This window comes from Triticum urartu, chromosome 6A (genome assembly GCF_056163025.1).
Source record: "Triticum urartu cultivar PI428250 chromosome 6A, HENAU_Tu73, whole genome shotgun sequence".
NCBI lineage: Eukaryota > Viridiplantae > Streptophyta > Magnoliopsida > Poales > Poaceae > Triticum > Triticum urartu.
The window spans coordinates 69,022,805-69,039,249 of NC_141878.1; the positions used below are offsets into that span (position 1 = coordinate 69,022,805).

At 44.9% G+C, this 16,445-nt stretch overlaps 1 protein-coding gene across 1 annotated transcript; it reads left to right on the forward strand.

The window, feature by feature from the left end:
• The first annotated feature begins 6,526 nt into the window (after positions 1–6,526).
• On the forward strand, positions 6,527–7,733 carry LOC125516260 (uncharacterized). Its single transcript, XM_048681741.2, has 2 exons — positions 6,527–6,925; positions 7,007–7,733. The coding sequence occupies exons 1-2, from the start codon at positions 6,590–6,592 to the stop codon at positions 7,271–7,273; spliced, it is 603 nt and encodes a 200-aa protein (XP_048537698.1). The 5' UTR covers positions 6,527–6,589; the 3' UTR covers positions 7,274–7,733.
• The last annotated feature ends 8,712 nt before the right edge of the window (positions 7,734–16,445 follow it).

Sequence of the window (16,445 nt, forward strand, 5' to 3'; positions counted from 1 at the left end):
ATCTGCAAGTAGATGTTACAAATATAGATGCAAATATGTTAATTCTAACGTGGCATCGAATTCCTAATAATTCGTACCTGAATAAAATTGTGATTTATTCGCTATCTTACTATCCTATCTGCGTCAAGCACAACCGAATGCATCTATTTCCGATGAGGCCAACTATCCAGAATCCTCCCACCATCTTAAATCCATTTATGATTTTTTGTTGAAGGCTTTGTTCTATGTAGATACTGAAATTAGCACGGCCAAACTTAACTTTTGGACTCTCCTTTCCGTATAGAACTTGGATGGCCTTAACTTTCCGTTTTTGTCATAGTTATGGACTTTTGAAAGCACAAGTGCTCCCTAGGTGGTTTTGGTAATTGATGACAACATATCTCTTATTGGACTAATGTTTCTATCTAGTATGTTTCAGATAAGTTCAACAATGGAGTGGCATGGACTAAAGGTTGTGGGAACTCCTTCAAGATGCTAAGGACAAAGGATTGGCTAAAGCTTAAAGCTCAAGACTCTTCATTTTACATTTTAGTGATCCAAGATCACATTGAGTCCATAGGAAAAGCCAATACTATCAAGGAGGGATGAGGTGTTGCTTAATGAGCCTCTTACTTCATGTGCTTAATGATATGCTCCAAAATCCTCAGCTACTTTCCCACTTCCACATATGACCTAAACCCTAAGCCAAACTTGGTCCTACCGATTCTTTCTATCCGGCGCCACTGAGTTTCACTTGTCATAAGCCACTGCCAAACCCTAGCAATTCGGTTCTACCGATAGGGATCTCGGTCTCACCGAGATGGGATTGCAAACTCTCTGTTTCCTTTTCGTAACTTTTCGGTCTCACCGAAAGAGCGGATCGGTCCCACCGAGATTGCAATGTAAATTCAGTGTTTCCTTTTTGTAACTTTTCGGTCTCACCGAAAGAGCAAATCGGTCCCACCGAGTTTACCTGACCAACTCTCTGGTTAGCTTATTACCAAACTCGGTCTCACCGAGTTTGTGTAATCGGTCTCACCGAGATTACGTTATGCCCAAACCCTAACCATATCGGTCCTACCGAGTTGCATGTCAGTCCCACCGAAAATCTCTAACGGTCACTAGGTTTACCTTTTCGGTCCGACCGAGTTTGTTGATTCGGTCCCACCGAGATTGGAAAACTGTGTGTAACGGTTGGATTTTGTGTGGAGGCTATATATACCCCTCCACCTCCTCTTCATTCGTGGAGAGAGCCATCAGAACACATACACAATTCCAACTCATATGTTCTGAGAGAGAACCACCTACTCATGTGTTGAGACCAAGATATTCCATTCCTACCATATGAATCTTGATCTCTAGCCTTCCCCAAGTTGCTTTCCACTCAAATCTTCTTTCCACAAAATCCAAATCCTATGAGAGAGAGTTGAGTGTTGGGGAGACTATCATTTGAAGCACAAGAGCAAGGAGTTCATCATCAACACACCATTTGTTACTTCTTGAAGAGTGGTGTCTCCTAGATTGGCTAGGTGTCACTTGGGAGCCTCCGACAAGATTGTGGAGTTGAACCAAGGAGTTTGTAAGGGCAAGGAGATCGCCTACTTCGTGAAGATCTACCGCTAGTGAGGCAAGTCCTTCGTGGGCGATGGCCATGGTGGGATAGACAAGGTTGCTTCTTCGTGGACCCTTCGTGGGTGGTTGCTTCTTCGTGGACCCTTCGTGGGTGGAGCCCTCCGTGGACTCGCGCAACCATTACCCTTCGTGGGTGGAGCCCTCCGTGGACTCGCGCAACCGTTACCCTTCGTGGGTTGAAGTCTCCATCAACGTGGATGTAGGATAGCACCACCTATCCGAACCACGGGAAAAACATCCGTGTCTCCAATTGCGTTTGAATTCTCCAAACCCTTCCCCTTACATTCTTGCAAGTTGCATGCTTTACATTCCGCTGCTCATATACTCTTTGCATGCTTGCTTGATATGTATTGTGTATGTTGAAATTGTGCCTAAAACTCCACTCAAACCAAAAAGGCCTAAAAATTGCAACTTTAGCACTAAGTGTCTAATCACCCCCCCTCTAGACACATCTACTTCTAGATCCTACAACTTTCTTGTGTTTGTTTGTGCATGGTTGCTTCTGGTGATCCGTAATCCCATTGGTGTTGCTGCTTGTAATTTAACTTGTACTGATCCATGTCAACTGCATAATTATTTACTAGCTTGGTTTGTTAAAGACCATTGGTTTTTAAATGCCATTAATTAGCTAGCTTGGTTTTGATTTTGGACTTGTATCCTGTAGCTAGCTCGCATTTCCTAGACATCATATGTGGTGCCTCTCTCATCATTTAGACAAGCGAGAGAATAATGACATGCATACATGAAGGCTATCTCCCATATTGTTAGGTCTGGAGTTTATTCTACAAATGGTTTACTCCCTTATTATTCTGTTGGATTTGCCAGTACATTTACTTATGCAATTGGGAAGCGAAAACTAAAGTTCAATTCCAGTTTTTTTCCAGAAACATAAAACAACGGCCTACAATATAATGCATCAGCGGAAGAGGAGGATGCCGGCATATGAAGCTGAGAGAGGTGACGGGGAGCACGAGAAACTGCTCCCGCTGCAAGAGAGGGAGCCATGCCAATAGTCAGTTGTGGGCTTGTGGCGCTGGTCGCGACCGCCGCATCACCAACCATGATCGTCCAGGCTGTGGCATGGGGGTCGTGCTTGCTGCTTGCGCGACGATCCCCCCATCGTGATGATAAGGCGACTCTCCAACCCTGATGATAAGGCTTCATCCATTCAATTTTGACTCTGTAGACAACTAGCTTTTGGTAAGCGCAGCATGCTCAAGTTTACTTTGTAGCTATTTTCGTGCTTTGCATTTTAGTGGTACAAGATTGTGTCGCTCAATCTTGGCCTAGAGGTGCTCCCATTTTAGGTCAAACACAGTTTATTCTGAAACCGTTGCATATTTTGCTGAAATGCTTCAAGGTGGTTTTACTATGACAGTATGGCCATGCTTGTAATGCCAGCTTGGCTTGAGAGGTCGGCTAATTCAGTAGGCTTATTCAATGGCGAATAGGTCCATGTATTAGATAGGATCAACAAGAGTTGGCTGGCAGCTGCTATGTATATGTTATGGATCAGAGGCAATTAATCTGTCTTTGCCCCCCTTTTTTTAATTCAAGCCCTTAAGATTATGCTCTTAAATGCATACACATGACTTACTTCCAGATTTAACAAGACTACATCCTACAATGAGCTATATAGCTGATGTTGATCATAATCAGTACGTGTACAGAGCAGTTTTAAGATTTCCTGTTTTCTTCATATTGAATACCAATTGCGCAGTATGTGTATTTGTAGCATATTGCAGACTTGCAGTGAAGTAGTGCCTGCTATACATGAGATGTACCTTTTTTAGATAACTTTTCTTAAAATTAAAAATACTAAAATGTACATGTTTCTATCAATTTATTGGTACTCGATGACTTCCTTATCCAGGTTGTGATTTGCTATACAATTTCTTACATGTTAGAAGGTACATATGAGATATAGTAAAGTTGATTATATATGGGATATAGACTAGAAAATTATAAGGCGTCATATGCAAGTTGTCTGAAAAATCTTAGGAATGCATTGACTTTGGCCAAACACGGGGCTAGACATGAACGTGATGCCTGATAGTTATCATTGCTGCACCTTTGCATCTGCTTCTATTTTGTTGCAATATCCTGCATTGAATGAGAGCTGTTACCATGCACATGTTTGCGATGCAGGTTCCAACACTACCACAAAGCTTGGTTAAGCCATGGGTCACTTATTGATAAATGTAGTTGAAGTCTATTATTTTGCAAAATGAAATATATATGCTTGGTTTAATGATTTAGTACATATTGTTTCAAAACTGCTTACATTGATTTTTGTGCTAAGGTTGAGATAACTAGGTAATTATCTAGCCATGTCAGTAACATATATGCCTTGAGTATTCAAACATGGTAATACAAATTTCGCAACTTGAATTCTTGCAAGGAATATTGTTGTTTGCCTGATTAACGAGATACTTGAGTCACTTCACAAAATGTTACGTCTTTGGAGGCGTTCACAGGGAAGGCTATTGGTGTTGGCATCGCTGTTGCCAGTTATAAACTAAATGATCTTTAGCGTGATGGAATGTTATCAACTCTTGTGGTGAACACTAATGACCTTTAGCATTGCATACTCAGTATGAGATTGGGCCTCCCGTCTTTGGTAGCCGTCTAAGTTGTACAGGGAGCATATATTGCTTATTATTGGCATTAATTGCATTGTCCTTCCGTTCTTTGGTGGAAATTCACTTTATGTCCATTGCCTAATTTGTACAAAAAACATAGAATGCTATTTGCATAATTAATTTTCCTCGAGAGCAGAGTTTCTGAAGTGTATGGAGACGAGAAAGGTATGTGCTACCATATCCTGATCGTCAAGAGTAAATGTGTGTGTGTGGTTTTCATGCAAGTCACTGTTCTGAAGTGTCTTTGCAACTTCAGATTGTGATTTTAGTGTTGCTATTTCTTACATGTTAGAGGGCACACATTATTTTTCACATTCCATCTTTGCAGAGTAGTTGTGATCTATAATCAGATAGTGTAAGAAATCAAAGATTTTTTTGTCTTAGCATCAAAATGTTAAATATTAAAATATGCATGACGTCATATTCAATACACATATCCGAGTTATGCCAAATTTGTTTGATCAGTGCAAAATTGCATATGCTATTCTTTTTTGTTATTCTGTGCCACCACATGTGTATTTATCTAGGCAGATATAGGCGGTGTGCTATTTAATGCATTGCTATTTAGTTGGCCGGTAATAAGTTCTAAAAAGCATCCTCCTTCAAGAGCCAAATTTGTGTACAATTTAGAGTGAATAAATCTTTGTTCTATGTACATGTAATGCTTGTCAGCAACTTTTAGTTTCTTTTACCGGGAGTATTAGTTTCTTTTACAATTTAGAATTTGTTGTTTGTTTATTTCTTCTCATTAGATCGGAGTTCATTGGTTTGTTTGTTCCTTTTTATCAGTCATCTACCATGGAATGTTCTATATAAGTTTTTTGTTTTTTTGTCCAAAGAGATATTTTCTCTCATGTGCTTTAATATGCACACATGGTTGCGCGTGCAGTATTAAAACCAGTCAATCATTCCTTTTTATGATGAATTTAAGAGTTTTTATCTTGAAAGTAGTCTTACAACATCTATTTTATTTTTAGACTAAAATTTTGAATTATAGGGTCTATGCCAGTGATGTGATGGGCAATCAACTCATCTGTTGATTGGATTGGGGGTGGCATGAACAAAATAAATGTGAAGAAAGCAAGCTTGGATGCTAGGTGGCGGCACCAACAGGGGAAGTGTCAGGCGTGAACCAAACATCTATGGCTTGTTGCTTAGAATCTTGCCGGTCTAGGCAAGGTTAGGTCTTGTCACGATGCAATGATCAACCTCTAAGAAATTCTTGCGTACATGTCTTTTAGTACTATTTTCCCATGGTCCATCTGTGTATGTCATTTCCATGATGCGGTGATTTTGATAATTTTTCTTAAAATCTACTTATTAGTTGTGGATATCTTCTCGAGAAATAACAAAAGTATAATATAGGCAAGAATAAATATCAGAACTAACGCCATGGTGCTTATGTAAGTCTAGCCGTGGATTAAAAAGTTTACAATGTGAAGTTATTTTTTCTTGTTGTACAGATTATAATCATTAATTTGTGTGATCCAGAATTTCAAAAAGTTATCTTAGCCTGTATAAAAATTAAAATTTCAATTTAATGTTTAAGCTTCTAGGATGTTTACCGTAGCTGCCGAACGTTAACACTGAGCAAAATTGAGCTGAGCCAAAAATTAAGTTTTGAGTCGAGGGAAAGGGGTTTGTGTGTGAGAGAGAAAAGAGAGACAGGGTGAGACTGAGAGGTGGGAGAGAGAATGGGAGAGAGAGATGGAGGGTGGTAGACACATAGAAATATGCATTATATTCATATATGTGCAATTGAAAAAAAAACTTGAAAGGCCCATGGCAACGCACGGGCGTCCTACTAGTGCTCGTAAGGTCACTAGAAAGAGAAGAAAAGAAGGGAATAACCTCTAGGTACGGTGCATCAATATATCAAATCTACCATTGCAGTCATTTTGAAATATGAGAAATTTTACTTGAAGATTCACAGTGTACAGACTCAAGCAGTTTTAATTATTCTCGGAGGAGTTTTTGGTAGAAACTTTTGTGCTGTAAATTGTAAACCGGTCACGGGCGCTGTAAAACATTGCTGAATGTATAGCTCTAATGACCATTTCTTTCCTTTAAATGTCAATATAATTCAAACTCTCTGAGAGTCCATTTCCTAAAATTTTCCTCTGTTATTCACGATGCATGGGCACCTTTTACTACTCTGCTTTTTCACAAGCACGCTTGCCACACACACACACAGAGAGAGAGAGAGAGTTTTTTGAGAGAAAGAGAGAGAGAGAGTTCAGCATAAAAGGACCCCCAAAGGCCGCTGGCCGTAACACAAGCCAGCCACAAAGTCACACTCACACCGAAGTCACCGACCACTCCACTCCACATCCAAAATGGCCGCCGTGACGTTCGAAGAGGAGGTCTCCAGGCTGGCTGCCGGCGCAGCAGCCGTCTCGCCGGCGTTGGTGAGGACGGCCGTGGGGGCACTGGCATGCAGCAGCGCCGCCCGCGCCGCTGCCGATGCCCTGTTCCATCTCTTCGCCGGTACCATAAGCGTCGTCTTCGTCGCAACATTCCTCTACCTCGTCGTGTTCCGGGCCTGCATCGGGAACTGCGCCGTGGCCTCGGTAGTTTGGGAGATCTTGGTTTATTCTGGTTTGCTCTCCCTGCTACTCATGGTGCCAGCGATGGTGCTCTTCTTCCTGCACGCCGCCGGCAGCGGCACCGAGGTACCCCTCACTCACTCGATCGTCGCCCCTCCCGCCCCGCGAAGCCAATTTCGCTTATGATGTGATTGTCAAATGTTGTAGGTCAAGGATGATGTGGATGGTCGCGTCCGTCGGTGGCCGCTAATCTGGGACGCGGCTGTGGCGTTCTTCCACCTGGCGGCCTTTGTGGGACTCATCGGTCTCGTTCTTCTAATCTGTGGCAGGTTTCAAGAGGTTTCTTACCTTCTCCGCACTGCGGCTATGCTGTGCAAGCTCCTACTCACCGTGCTCTTCTCCATCCGTGCTGCTGTGGCGCTGTGGAGGATGAATCCTCAGCAGCCGGCTGCAGTTGCTGTTGCGGTAGTGTGATGAGTGTACGGAGAGTAGTAATCTATCTAGTAACTAGTGCGTACTGATGCAGTCAGTCACTATGCTTCTTTGGTTACTCTGAACTCTCTGAAGTACCGGACCTATCCCTAAGTAACACAGGTCCATTGTTTACCTGTGCCCATATGCGTGTCAGCGATCAAGTGCCTCCTGGCGAACCGGTGACGCGGGAAGCAGCAGTCCAAGTTCCAGCCAGGCCTCGTCGCAAGCCTCAGCGGCCCGCTAGGCTTGCTGGGCCTGAGTGGGTCTAGTCCTCTGTAACGGGTACATATACTGGTGTGTGTGCGTGAGTAGGGGGAGGATGGCAGAACGGCTAGAAGCCGGGGCACGGCAAGCGTGTGTGGCTCAGGAACTCGATCCCCTCCTCCTCTATTCCCCAATTTGTAATCCGAATGCTTGAATTCCGCCATGATTGATGATTAGAGAGAGTAGTGCTGACAATCTGGTATCAGAGCCCTTTCATCCATCGGCCCTTCCGACTCACCACCGGCACACGCGGCTCGCCGAGCGGCTGCGAGCGGCGGCGATGGAGCGCATCCCACCGGAGACGAAGGCGATCTACGACCTCCTGCGCGCCGACTTCGACAAGGTCAGCCGCGAGCGCGACGACACCACCGCAAAGGCTATCGCGCAGCTCGATGCCAAGCTCGACCTCCTCTCCGGGCGCCTCGACGAGGTCAAGGTCTCGATCGGGGTCGACATCGACGAACTGCGGCAGGAGTTCGACAAGCCTGCACCAGCTGCGGATCCGCACGGCGCACCTGCAACTCCTTCTCGAGCGTCGGGCCACAATTTTTCCAGTTCTGAAGCGCTTCGCTCTGAGGCTGAAAATCGGGGCCCCGCTCATCGGGCGTATGTTCCTCCTCCAATCAGAGGTACACATCTCGAACAGGCGCTGCAGCGCGTTCCGTTTGCATCCTTGGATTTGAGATAGAATTCTGCTGATGTGTATGGTGTTGGTCCTCGGATTGAGATGCCCCGTTTCGACGGATCCAACCCGAAGCTCTGGCAGGCCCGTTGCGAGGATTATTTCAGGTTTTGGGGCACACCGCAGAACCAATGGATTTCCCTGGCCACTTCACTGTTTGAAGCATCTGCTGCTAGGTGGTTGGAATCGGTTCGTCGACGAGCTCCTCACGCCACCTGGGATGAGTTCTGCAAACTGCTCCAAAACAGGTTCGGCCGCAACTTGCATCAGACTGTCTTGCGAATTTTTTTTCACATTTCTTAGACTGGAACTATGGAGGATTATGTTGAACGATTTTCTGAGCTGTTTGATCAATTGTCTGCCTATGAGAGTTCTCCCAATACTGTGCATTTTGTTACCCGTTTCATGGAAGGACTGAAACCTGCTGTCAGATTGGCTGTTGGCATTCAGCAACCAGCAAACTTGGACACAGCTTATCAGTTGGCTATCTTACATGAGGAGTTGGGAACAAGCTCGGTTGGCCCGTCCATGGCTAGCGCCAACCGTAGAGCTTCTGCGTTGCCATTGCCTCCCCCTCCACAGTCCTCGTCGTCCAGTACAGTTGCTTTTCGTGCGGTTGATGATAAGAAGGCTACAGAGATTTTCAGAAAACCTGCTCCTGACGGTAAGTGGAGTGCTCTGCGTGCTTATAGGAGAGCTAAGGGGTTGTGCTTTGTGTGTGGAGAGCGCTGGTGTAAGGATCACGTTTGTAAGCAAGAAGTCCAACTACATGTTGTGTAGGAAATGCTGGATTATGTGCAGAATCTTCCACATGAGTTGGCAACTTACACTGAGACAGATACAGTTTCTGACGCCAACGCTATGTCACTATCTGCTGCAGCTCTGGGTGATACATCTGCAACTCCTACTATGACAATGAAGATGAAAATTCAGTTGCAAGGCCATACATTAACGTTTCTGGTTGATTCAGGTAGCTCTCATACATTTTTGAACTGTGCAGTAGCTGAGTTGCTGTCAGGAGTATCAGACAGGCCTGTTTCCATGGTCAGAATTGCCAATGGCAAGTTAATTCCTTGTTCCAAACAACTATTGCAAGGCAGGTGAACTTGTGGTGGTCATAAGTTTGTCAGTAATTTCAGGGTTTTTCCCTTGGGCTCCTATGATGGAATTTTGGGCATTGATTGGCTAGCTGCACACAGCCCTATACAGGTGGATTGGTCTGCTCATTGGCTTGCCTTCCAGCATAAGGGTGCTCTCATAACCTTGCTTGGAGAAAATGCTGCTCAGCCTATTTGCTCACTGTTCAGTCTCTATGCTCTCACTTCTGCAACAAATACTGCTCTGTCTGAAATACCACCTGAAGTGCAACTGCTGTTGGATAAATATGCCTCTATGTTTGAAGCTCCCTCTGGCCTGTCTCCTAGAAGACAGTATGACCATACTATTCCCCTAGTTCCAGGTGCTACTCCAGTGTCCCTTCGACCTTACAGAATTTCCCCTGCTCTGAAAAATGAGATGGAAAGGCAGGTGCAAGAGATGCTGGACAGTGGCATTATTAGACATAGTAACAGCCCATTTTCCTCCCCTATGATAATGGTAGAAAAGAAGGATGCAACCTGGAGACCAGTGGTTGACTATAGACACTTAAATAATATTACTGTCAAAAGCAAGTACCCTATACCAGTTATAGATGAGTTACTGGATGAACTGGCTGGATCTCATTGGTTTTCTAAGTTGGACCTTAGGGCTGGATTCCACCAAATCAGAATGGCACCTGGGGAAGAGTACAAAACTGCATTCCAGACACATATGGGCCACTATGAATTCCTGGTCATGTCCTTTGGTCTCACTGGTGGCCCCAACACATTTCAGTTTGCCATGAATAGTGATCTGAAACTAGTCATGAGATGCCATGAGGGAAAGAAATTTGTTCTTGTTTTCTTTGATGATATATTGGTCTTCAGTATCACATATTCTCAGCACTTGCTGCATTTGGAAGAGGTGTTGCAGCTCCTTCAAAAACAACAGTGGCAAGTTAAGCTATCTAAGTGCACCTTTGCTCAGCAACAGGTTGAATATTTAGGGCATGTTATCAGTGGGCAGGGAGTTGCTACAGACCCAACTAAAATTGAAACTATTCAGAACTGGCCTGTTCCTGTTACGGTCAAGGAAGTCAGAGGATTTCTTGGTCTGGCTGGATATTACAGAAAGTTCATCAGGCTTTTTGGAGTAATCAGCAGGCCCCTCACCAATCTTCTTAAGAAGGGGGTGTTCTTCCACTGGACAGACATTGAGCAACGGTCCTTTGAGGCCCTCAAACAAGCTCTTGTTTCAGCACCTGTTCTGGCCCTCCCAGACTTCTCAAAAAAGTTTGTGATTGAAACAGATGCATGTGATGTGGGAATTGGAGCAGTCCTCATGCAAGATGGGCATCCGCTGGCATATGTTAGCAAGGCCTTGGGCCCTAGAAACTAGACCTTATCTGTGTATGAAAAATAATACTTGGCTATATTGCTTGCGGTAGACCACTGGCGTCAGTACTTACAGTTGTCTGAGTTTGTCATCAGAACAGATCAACGCAGCCTGTCTAGCCTGTCTGAACAAAGATTGCATACGGTGTGGCAACGAAAGGCACTTACCAAGCTTTTGGGGCTCAGTTACACTATTTGCTACAAGAAAGGCACCGAAAATGGTGCAGTTGACTCGTTGTCGCGCATGCCACACTCTGTTTCTGAAACTCTTCCTGAAGTATTGGCTGTGTCGTTAGTTCAGCCAGTTTGGCTCACAGAAATATTGGACAGTTACTCGGATGATCCTTTCTGTGTTGGATTGCTGCAACGCCTAGCTGCTGATGCTGAAGCTGACAAGAAGTTCTCCTTAAAAGCTGGATTGCTTCGTGTGGATCGAAGCATTTGGATTGGCAATGCACCTTCCTTGCATCAGAAGGTCGTCAGTGCTTTCCATGATAGCCCGGTAGGCGGCCATTCTGGTTTCCCTATCACATACAAACGAGTTCATCAGCTTTTTCGGTGGGCAGGTATGCGAGGGTTTATCAAGCAGTTTGTGCGCCAGTGCCTGACTTGTCAACAAGCTAAACCTGAACGTACTCCCTACCCTGGGCTTCTCCAGCCACTGCCCGTCCCCAATATGCCCTGGGAAATGGTCACCATGGACTTCGTGGAAGGATTGCCAACTTCTGGAAGATATAACTGTCTTATGGTGATCACTGACAAGCTGTCAAAATATGGTCACTTTGTTCCCTTGCACCACCCTTTTACTGCCCAAACTGTTGTCGAGGCTTTCTTGAATTCAGTTTATAAACTGCATGGGATGCCATTGTCCATTGTGTCCGATCGTGACCGTATATTTACCAGTCTCTTTTGGAAAGAACTCTTTACCAAGTCTGGAATCTTGCTGCGAATGAGCTCTGCTCGCCATCCTCAATCTGACGGCCAAACAGAGCGTGTGAATCAGCAGGTCGAGTGTTTTCTTCGCTGTTTTGTCAGTGCTCATCCAACTCGTTGGGCTCAGTGGATACCATTGTGTGAATTTTGGTATAACACCAATTGGCACTCCGCTACGGGCTCTACACCATTTGAAATCATTTATGGACACCTGCCGCGCCACTTTGGACTGACGACTGATGATGCAGTTCAGTCAGAAGATCTTCAACAGTGGTTGACGCAGCACCAAGTGATCATCGACTTAGTCCGTCAGTACCTGATGCGTGCTCAACAACGCATGAAGGCTCAGGCCGACAAACACCGAACTGAACGCTCTTTTGCTATTGGCGACTCTGTATTTTTGAAGCTGCAGCCTTACCTTCAGTCGTCAGTCGCCCCTCGGGCCAATCACAAGCTAGCTTTTAAGTACTATGGCCCCTTCAAGATCATTTCTCGGGTGGGAGAAGTCGCCTATCATTTGGATTTGCCTGTTACCAGTCGTGTGCACCCAGTGTTTCACGTTTCACTGCTGAAGAGAGTTTTGGCGCCGGACTGTCAGGTTCGTTCTCAGCTGCCGCCCCCTGACGCACATTTGCAAGTTCCTGAACAGGTGTTGCAGCAGTGGGTGGTCCGTCGCGGCAATGACTCAGTCGTCCAAGTCTTGATCCGATGGAGCGATTCTACTGAAGACATGGCCACCTGGGAGGACAAAGAAACCCTCAAGCAGCTGTTTCCTCGTGCGCCCGCTTGGGGACAAGCCGTTTCTAAGGGAGGAGGAGTTGTCAGCGATCAAGTGCCTCCTGGCGAACCGGTGACGCGGGAAGCAGCAGTCCAAGTTCCAGCCAGGCCTCGTCGCAAGCCTCAGCGGCCCGCTAGGCTTGCTGGGCCTGAGTGGGTCTAGTCCTCTGTAACGGGTACATATACTGGTGTGTGTGCGTGAGTAGGGGGAGGCTGGCAGAACGGCTAGAAGCCGGGGCACGGCAAGCGTGTGTGGCTCAGGAACTCGATCCCCTCCTCCTCTATTCCCCAATTTGTAATCCAAATGCTTGAATTCCGCCATGATTGATGATTAGAGAGAGTAGTGCTGACAATGCGCTGTGATGAACAGCTTTCGTTCTATGTAATCATGTACTCGTAATCATAGTGAATACCATTATATGTAATCAGGTCCCTTGTTTCACTGCCTATATGACTTTTTCTTTTGCGGTGACTGCCTATATGACTTGACGAGACGTACGCTCTGATGAAGTGATGAAGAACTTCCATTCTATGTAATCATTTTGCATTTCACTCTACTTGTGTTAAGTTGGTGGATTTGTTTTGGCTGGGTTAATTGCGGGACGTGGAATCTGTCTAGGCCGGGCGCCGAGGGACTAATCGAGCAGCTAGGGGAAAGCAGCCGATCCGCGTTGGGATTCTTTCACGCTTCAGGAAATGGGGTAGGAGCGTTGCACATGGCCTGCCGAGAAGATAGATAGCTAGTAGCTAGTGCTGATGCTTGTGCGTCCCAGCCAATCAGCGTTGTTCAGACCAAGGGAAATTCAAGAATCGATTCCATGTACACTACAGTTCTAGCTAGCCAAGTTCAACAACCAATCAAACCAGATACAGGAAGAGCTACTTAACTTCCTAATCAGCTCCTCTCTCACCTAATATTCAGGCACACGCGTGCTCTCGGTCACTCCGGCGTAAAGATGAATTGTAGGTTCAAAGGAGAGACGCCAACAAACCCAACCACCCTACCAGTCCACTTCACTCCACAGTCCACACCCCTGTCCTTGCTCACAAAAATTCCATTCTCGGTCGAGAGGGCACTTCACTCCACACTCCAGTCCCTATCCATTGCAATATATCAAATCTCCCATCGTCGTAGGCACTTTGTTCTTTTGGAATATGAGCTATCATTTGATTCCATTGGTTAGGATTAACTTGAAAATTTGCTATGTACTTGGTCAAAATGGTTCATTCCCTTCTCTAAAAAAGGTTTATTTGTGGAAGAGTTAGGAAAAGCTTTGGTGTTGCAAAATTTAAACCGATCATGGTCATTACTTTAGGGATCTAAACGGTCTTATATTTCTTTACGGAGGGAGTAGTACTGAATATAACACCAGTGACTACATGTTTCCTTTAAATGTCCATATAATTCAAAGTTAGAGTTTAACTATCCTACTTTCTTCTTTACATGCACTTTTTTAGGGGAATTCTTTACATGCACTTGTGCACCATTGCAACACGTTATTACCGAAAAATGAAAGTTACCAAAAGTCTCTACCGGGCTCTCCCAAAATGGCACAGATAAGATAAGAGGGTATATATGTCAAGGATGGGTTTTGTCCTTTCCACTCATCACGGTCCATCACTACGTACACAACGCTCGTAGGTACAGTTCATCCTTGGTGTAACGGGTTAAGCACCAAACAACAACCACAAGAAATCATGAACAATCAACGCTAGTCCAGAGAAAAGAAATACGTGTGCACGCGCGCGAGCGCGGGTGGTGAGCACGGTTCACACGGGTGCGTAGTCAATTATTACTGAAAAGATGGTACCCATAGCACCAGAAGGGGAGGAACAGCTCCCGGAATGATCAAATCATTGTATATTCATTTCTAGGGCTTGTTGCCTATAGCAGAAACTCAAGGTCGTATCACATCACACACTACTTCGTCAATAATAGAACAAACATCATTAACTCATCGTCTCTTTCGCTTGTAAGGTCACTATATAAAGAGAAAAAAATAAGGGAACAACCTCTAGGTGTGGTGCAGCAATATATCAAAGCTGCCATGCATTGCAGTTATTTAGAAATATGAGAAATTTTTACTTGAAGATTCACAATGTACTTGGAAATATTAGCCACTTATCGATTAATCTAATTCACGACTAAACAGTAAGCATGGCAATCGCAGTATGCAACTTATATCGATAACTAAGCATGTGAGCACGTCAATTAGATAGAACCAAAACATCTATGAGCGCAACATATATGGCTAGCACATGAACGGATAAATGAGGGATGGACAGATCATATCCTTCGGTTGGCCAAGCCAACGCGGCGGTGGCGGCAGCAGCTTTGGCATCATCCATGGCCGTCTTCTTGGCGGCGGCGGTGGCCATGGGGTTGATGCAGAGAAAGTAGTGGAAGCAGAGGAAGGCGGAGACGGTTCAAGACGCTCCAACAATGAACTCACTCAAGCAATTTTAATTATTCTTGGAGGAGTTATTAGAAGAAATGGTCGTAGTAAAACATTACTGAATGGGTCCGTCTAGAAATCAATCGACTAAGACTTGAGACATCACCTCAAGTAGATTAGGCATGTGTCTTGCCTCGGCTTCTGATGGGTTGCATCCGGCTAATGTTTTGGTCTTTTTCGTTTTCCTGTTGTTTGTTTACTTGGGCTGGGCTTATTTTTTCTTTCTTTTCCGCCAGCGGCCACAGACATGCAGCGCCGAGTCCCACTGTGTGCAAGTGGCCACCCGTAGCCATGCCAAAGCGTGCACGTGCATGCAGATGGATGGATATGGGTCCAGTGTGTACTGTACTCCCTCCGTCCTTTATAGGTTGTACTTCCAACTTTGTTGGAGAGTCAAACTATTTCAAAATTTGATCAAGTTTGTGCAAAAATATATCAATGTTTGTGAAATTAAATAGGTATATGATGAAAGTATATATTTTATCACAAATCTAATGCTACTAATTTGATGGCATAAATGTTGATGTGTTATTGTATAAACACGGTCAAATATAAAAAAGTTTGACTTTACAAGAAAGTTGGAAGTACACTCTTTAAAGGACGGAGGGAGTACATGATTAGCATGTCCACAAGTATGTCATCTTGCCCTGTATGTACGTACATGTGCCATTGTGTAATGTCGTTTGACTCGCCTCAGTACATGGAGTAATATAACTATGTACATAGAGACTTTAATCTATTCCACGTACATATGACCAATCATATACAATTGCATTAGAGGACATAAGGTAGGCAAAACATGTAGTTGTTGTCGAGGGCTATGCCTATAGTTGCATGTCTAGTGTCAGGTATGCAATTGTTCCCCCTCCCCCTCCTCTCATCGTCCTCCAACAAAACAAAAGTCAGTTGAAGTTGGATGAGTAGACATGCAATTGCATGCCAAATATCAGACATGCAAGTTCCCCCTCCCACGCCACCCTCCGACAAAACAAATGTCAGTTAAAGTCGGGTGGGAAGATATGCGGTTGCAGTTGGGCACGACACTTGTAGTTGCATGTCTACATACACTTGCAAGTACCCCCATCTCGTGCCTCTATTTGACAAAACAAAGTCTATTTGCATCCGTGTTGAGAGACATGCAGTTATAGTTGATGTGTTAGAATTGCCATTGCATGCCTAGTGTCAGACATGCAATTGCCCTCCTCTCCCATCTCCATCGGACAAAACAAAGGTCCAGTTGCGTCAATGTTAGGAGGAGGCTATACTTGCAATTGCATGCCTAGTGTCAGGCATGCAACTGCTCCCCTCTCTCCCGCCTCCATCTGACAAAACAAAAGTCAGTCGCGGGCGCGATGGAATACATGCAATTGCAGTCAGGGCTGACACTTGCAGTTGCATACCTAGTGTACACATGCAACTGCCCCTGCCTCCTCTCCCACCGCCATCCAACAAAACAAAGTTCAGTTGTGGTCATCATGGAAGACATGCAACAGCAGTTGCATCCAAAGTGTACACATGCAAGTGCCTACACCCCTCTCCCACTACCCTCTAACAAAAAAAGTGTACACATGCAGTTGTGATGGAAGACA

Coding starts and splice junctions, on each gene's coding strand:
- LOC125516260 (XM_048681741.2), top strand. CDS start 6,590: ATGGCCGCCGTGACGTTCGAAGAGGAGGTCTCCAGGCTGGCTGCCGGC. Junction 6,926..7,006: donor CCGCCGGCAGCGGCACCGAG/GTACCCCTCACT, acceptor CAAATGTTGTAG/GTCAAGGATGATGTGGATGG.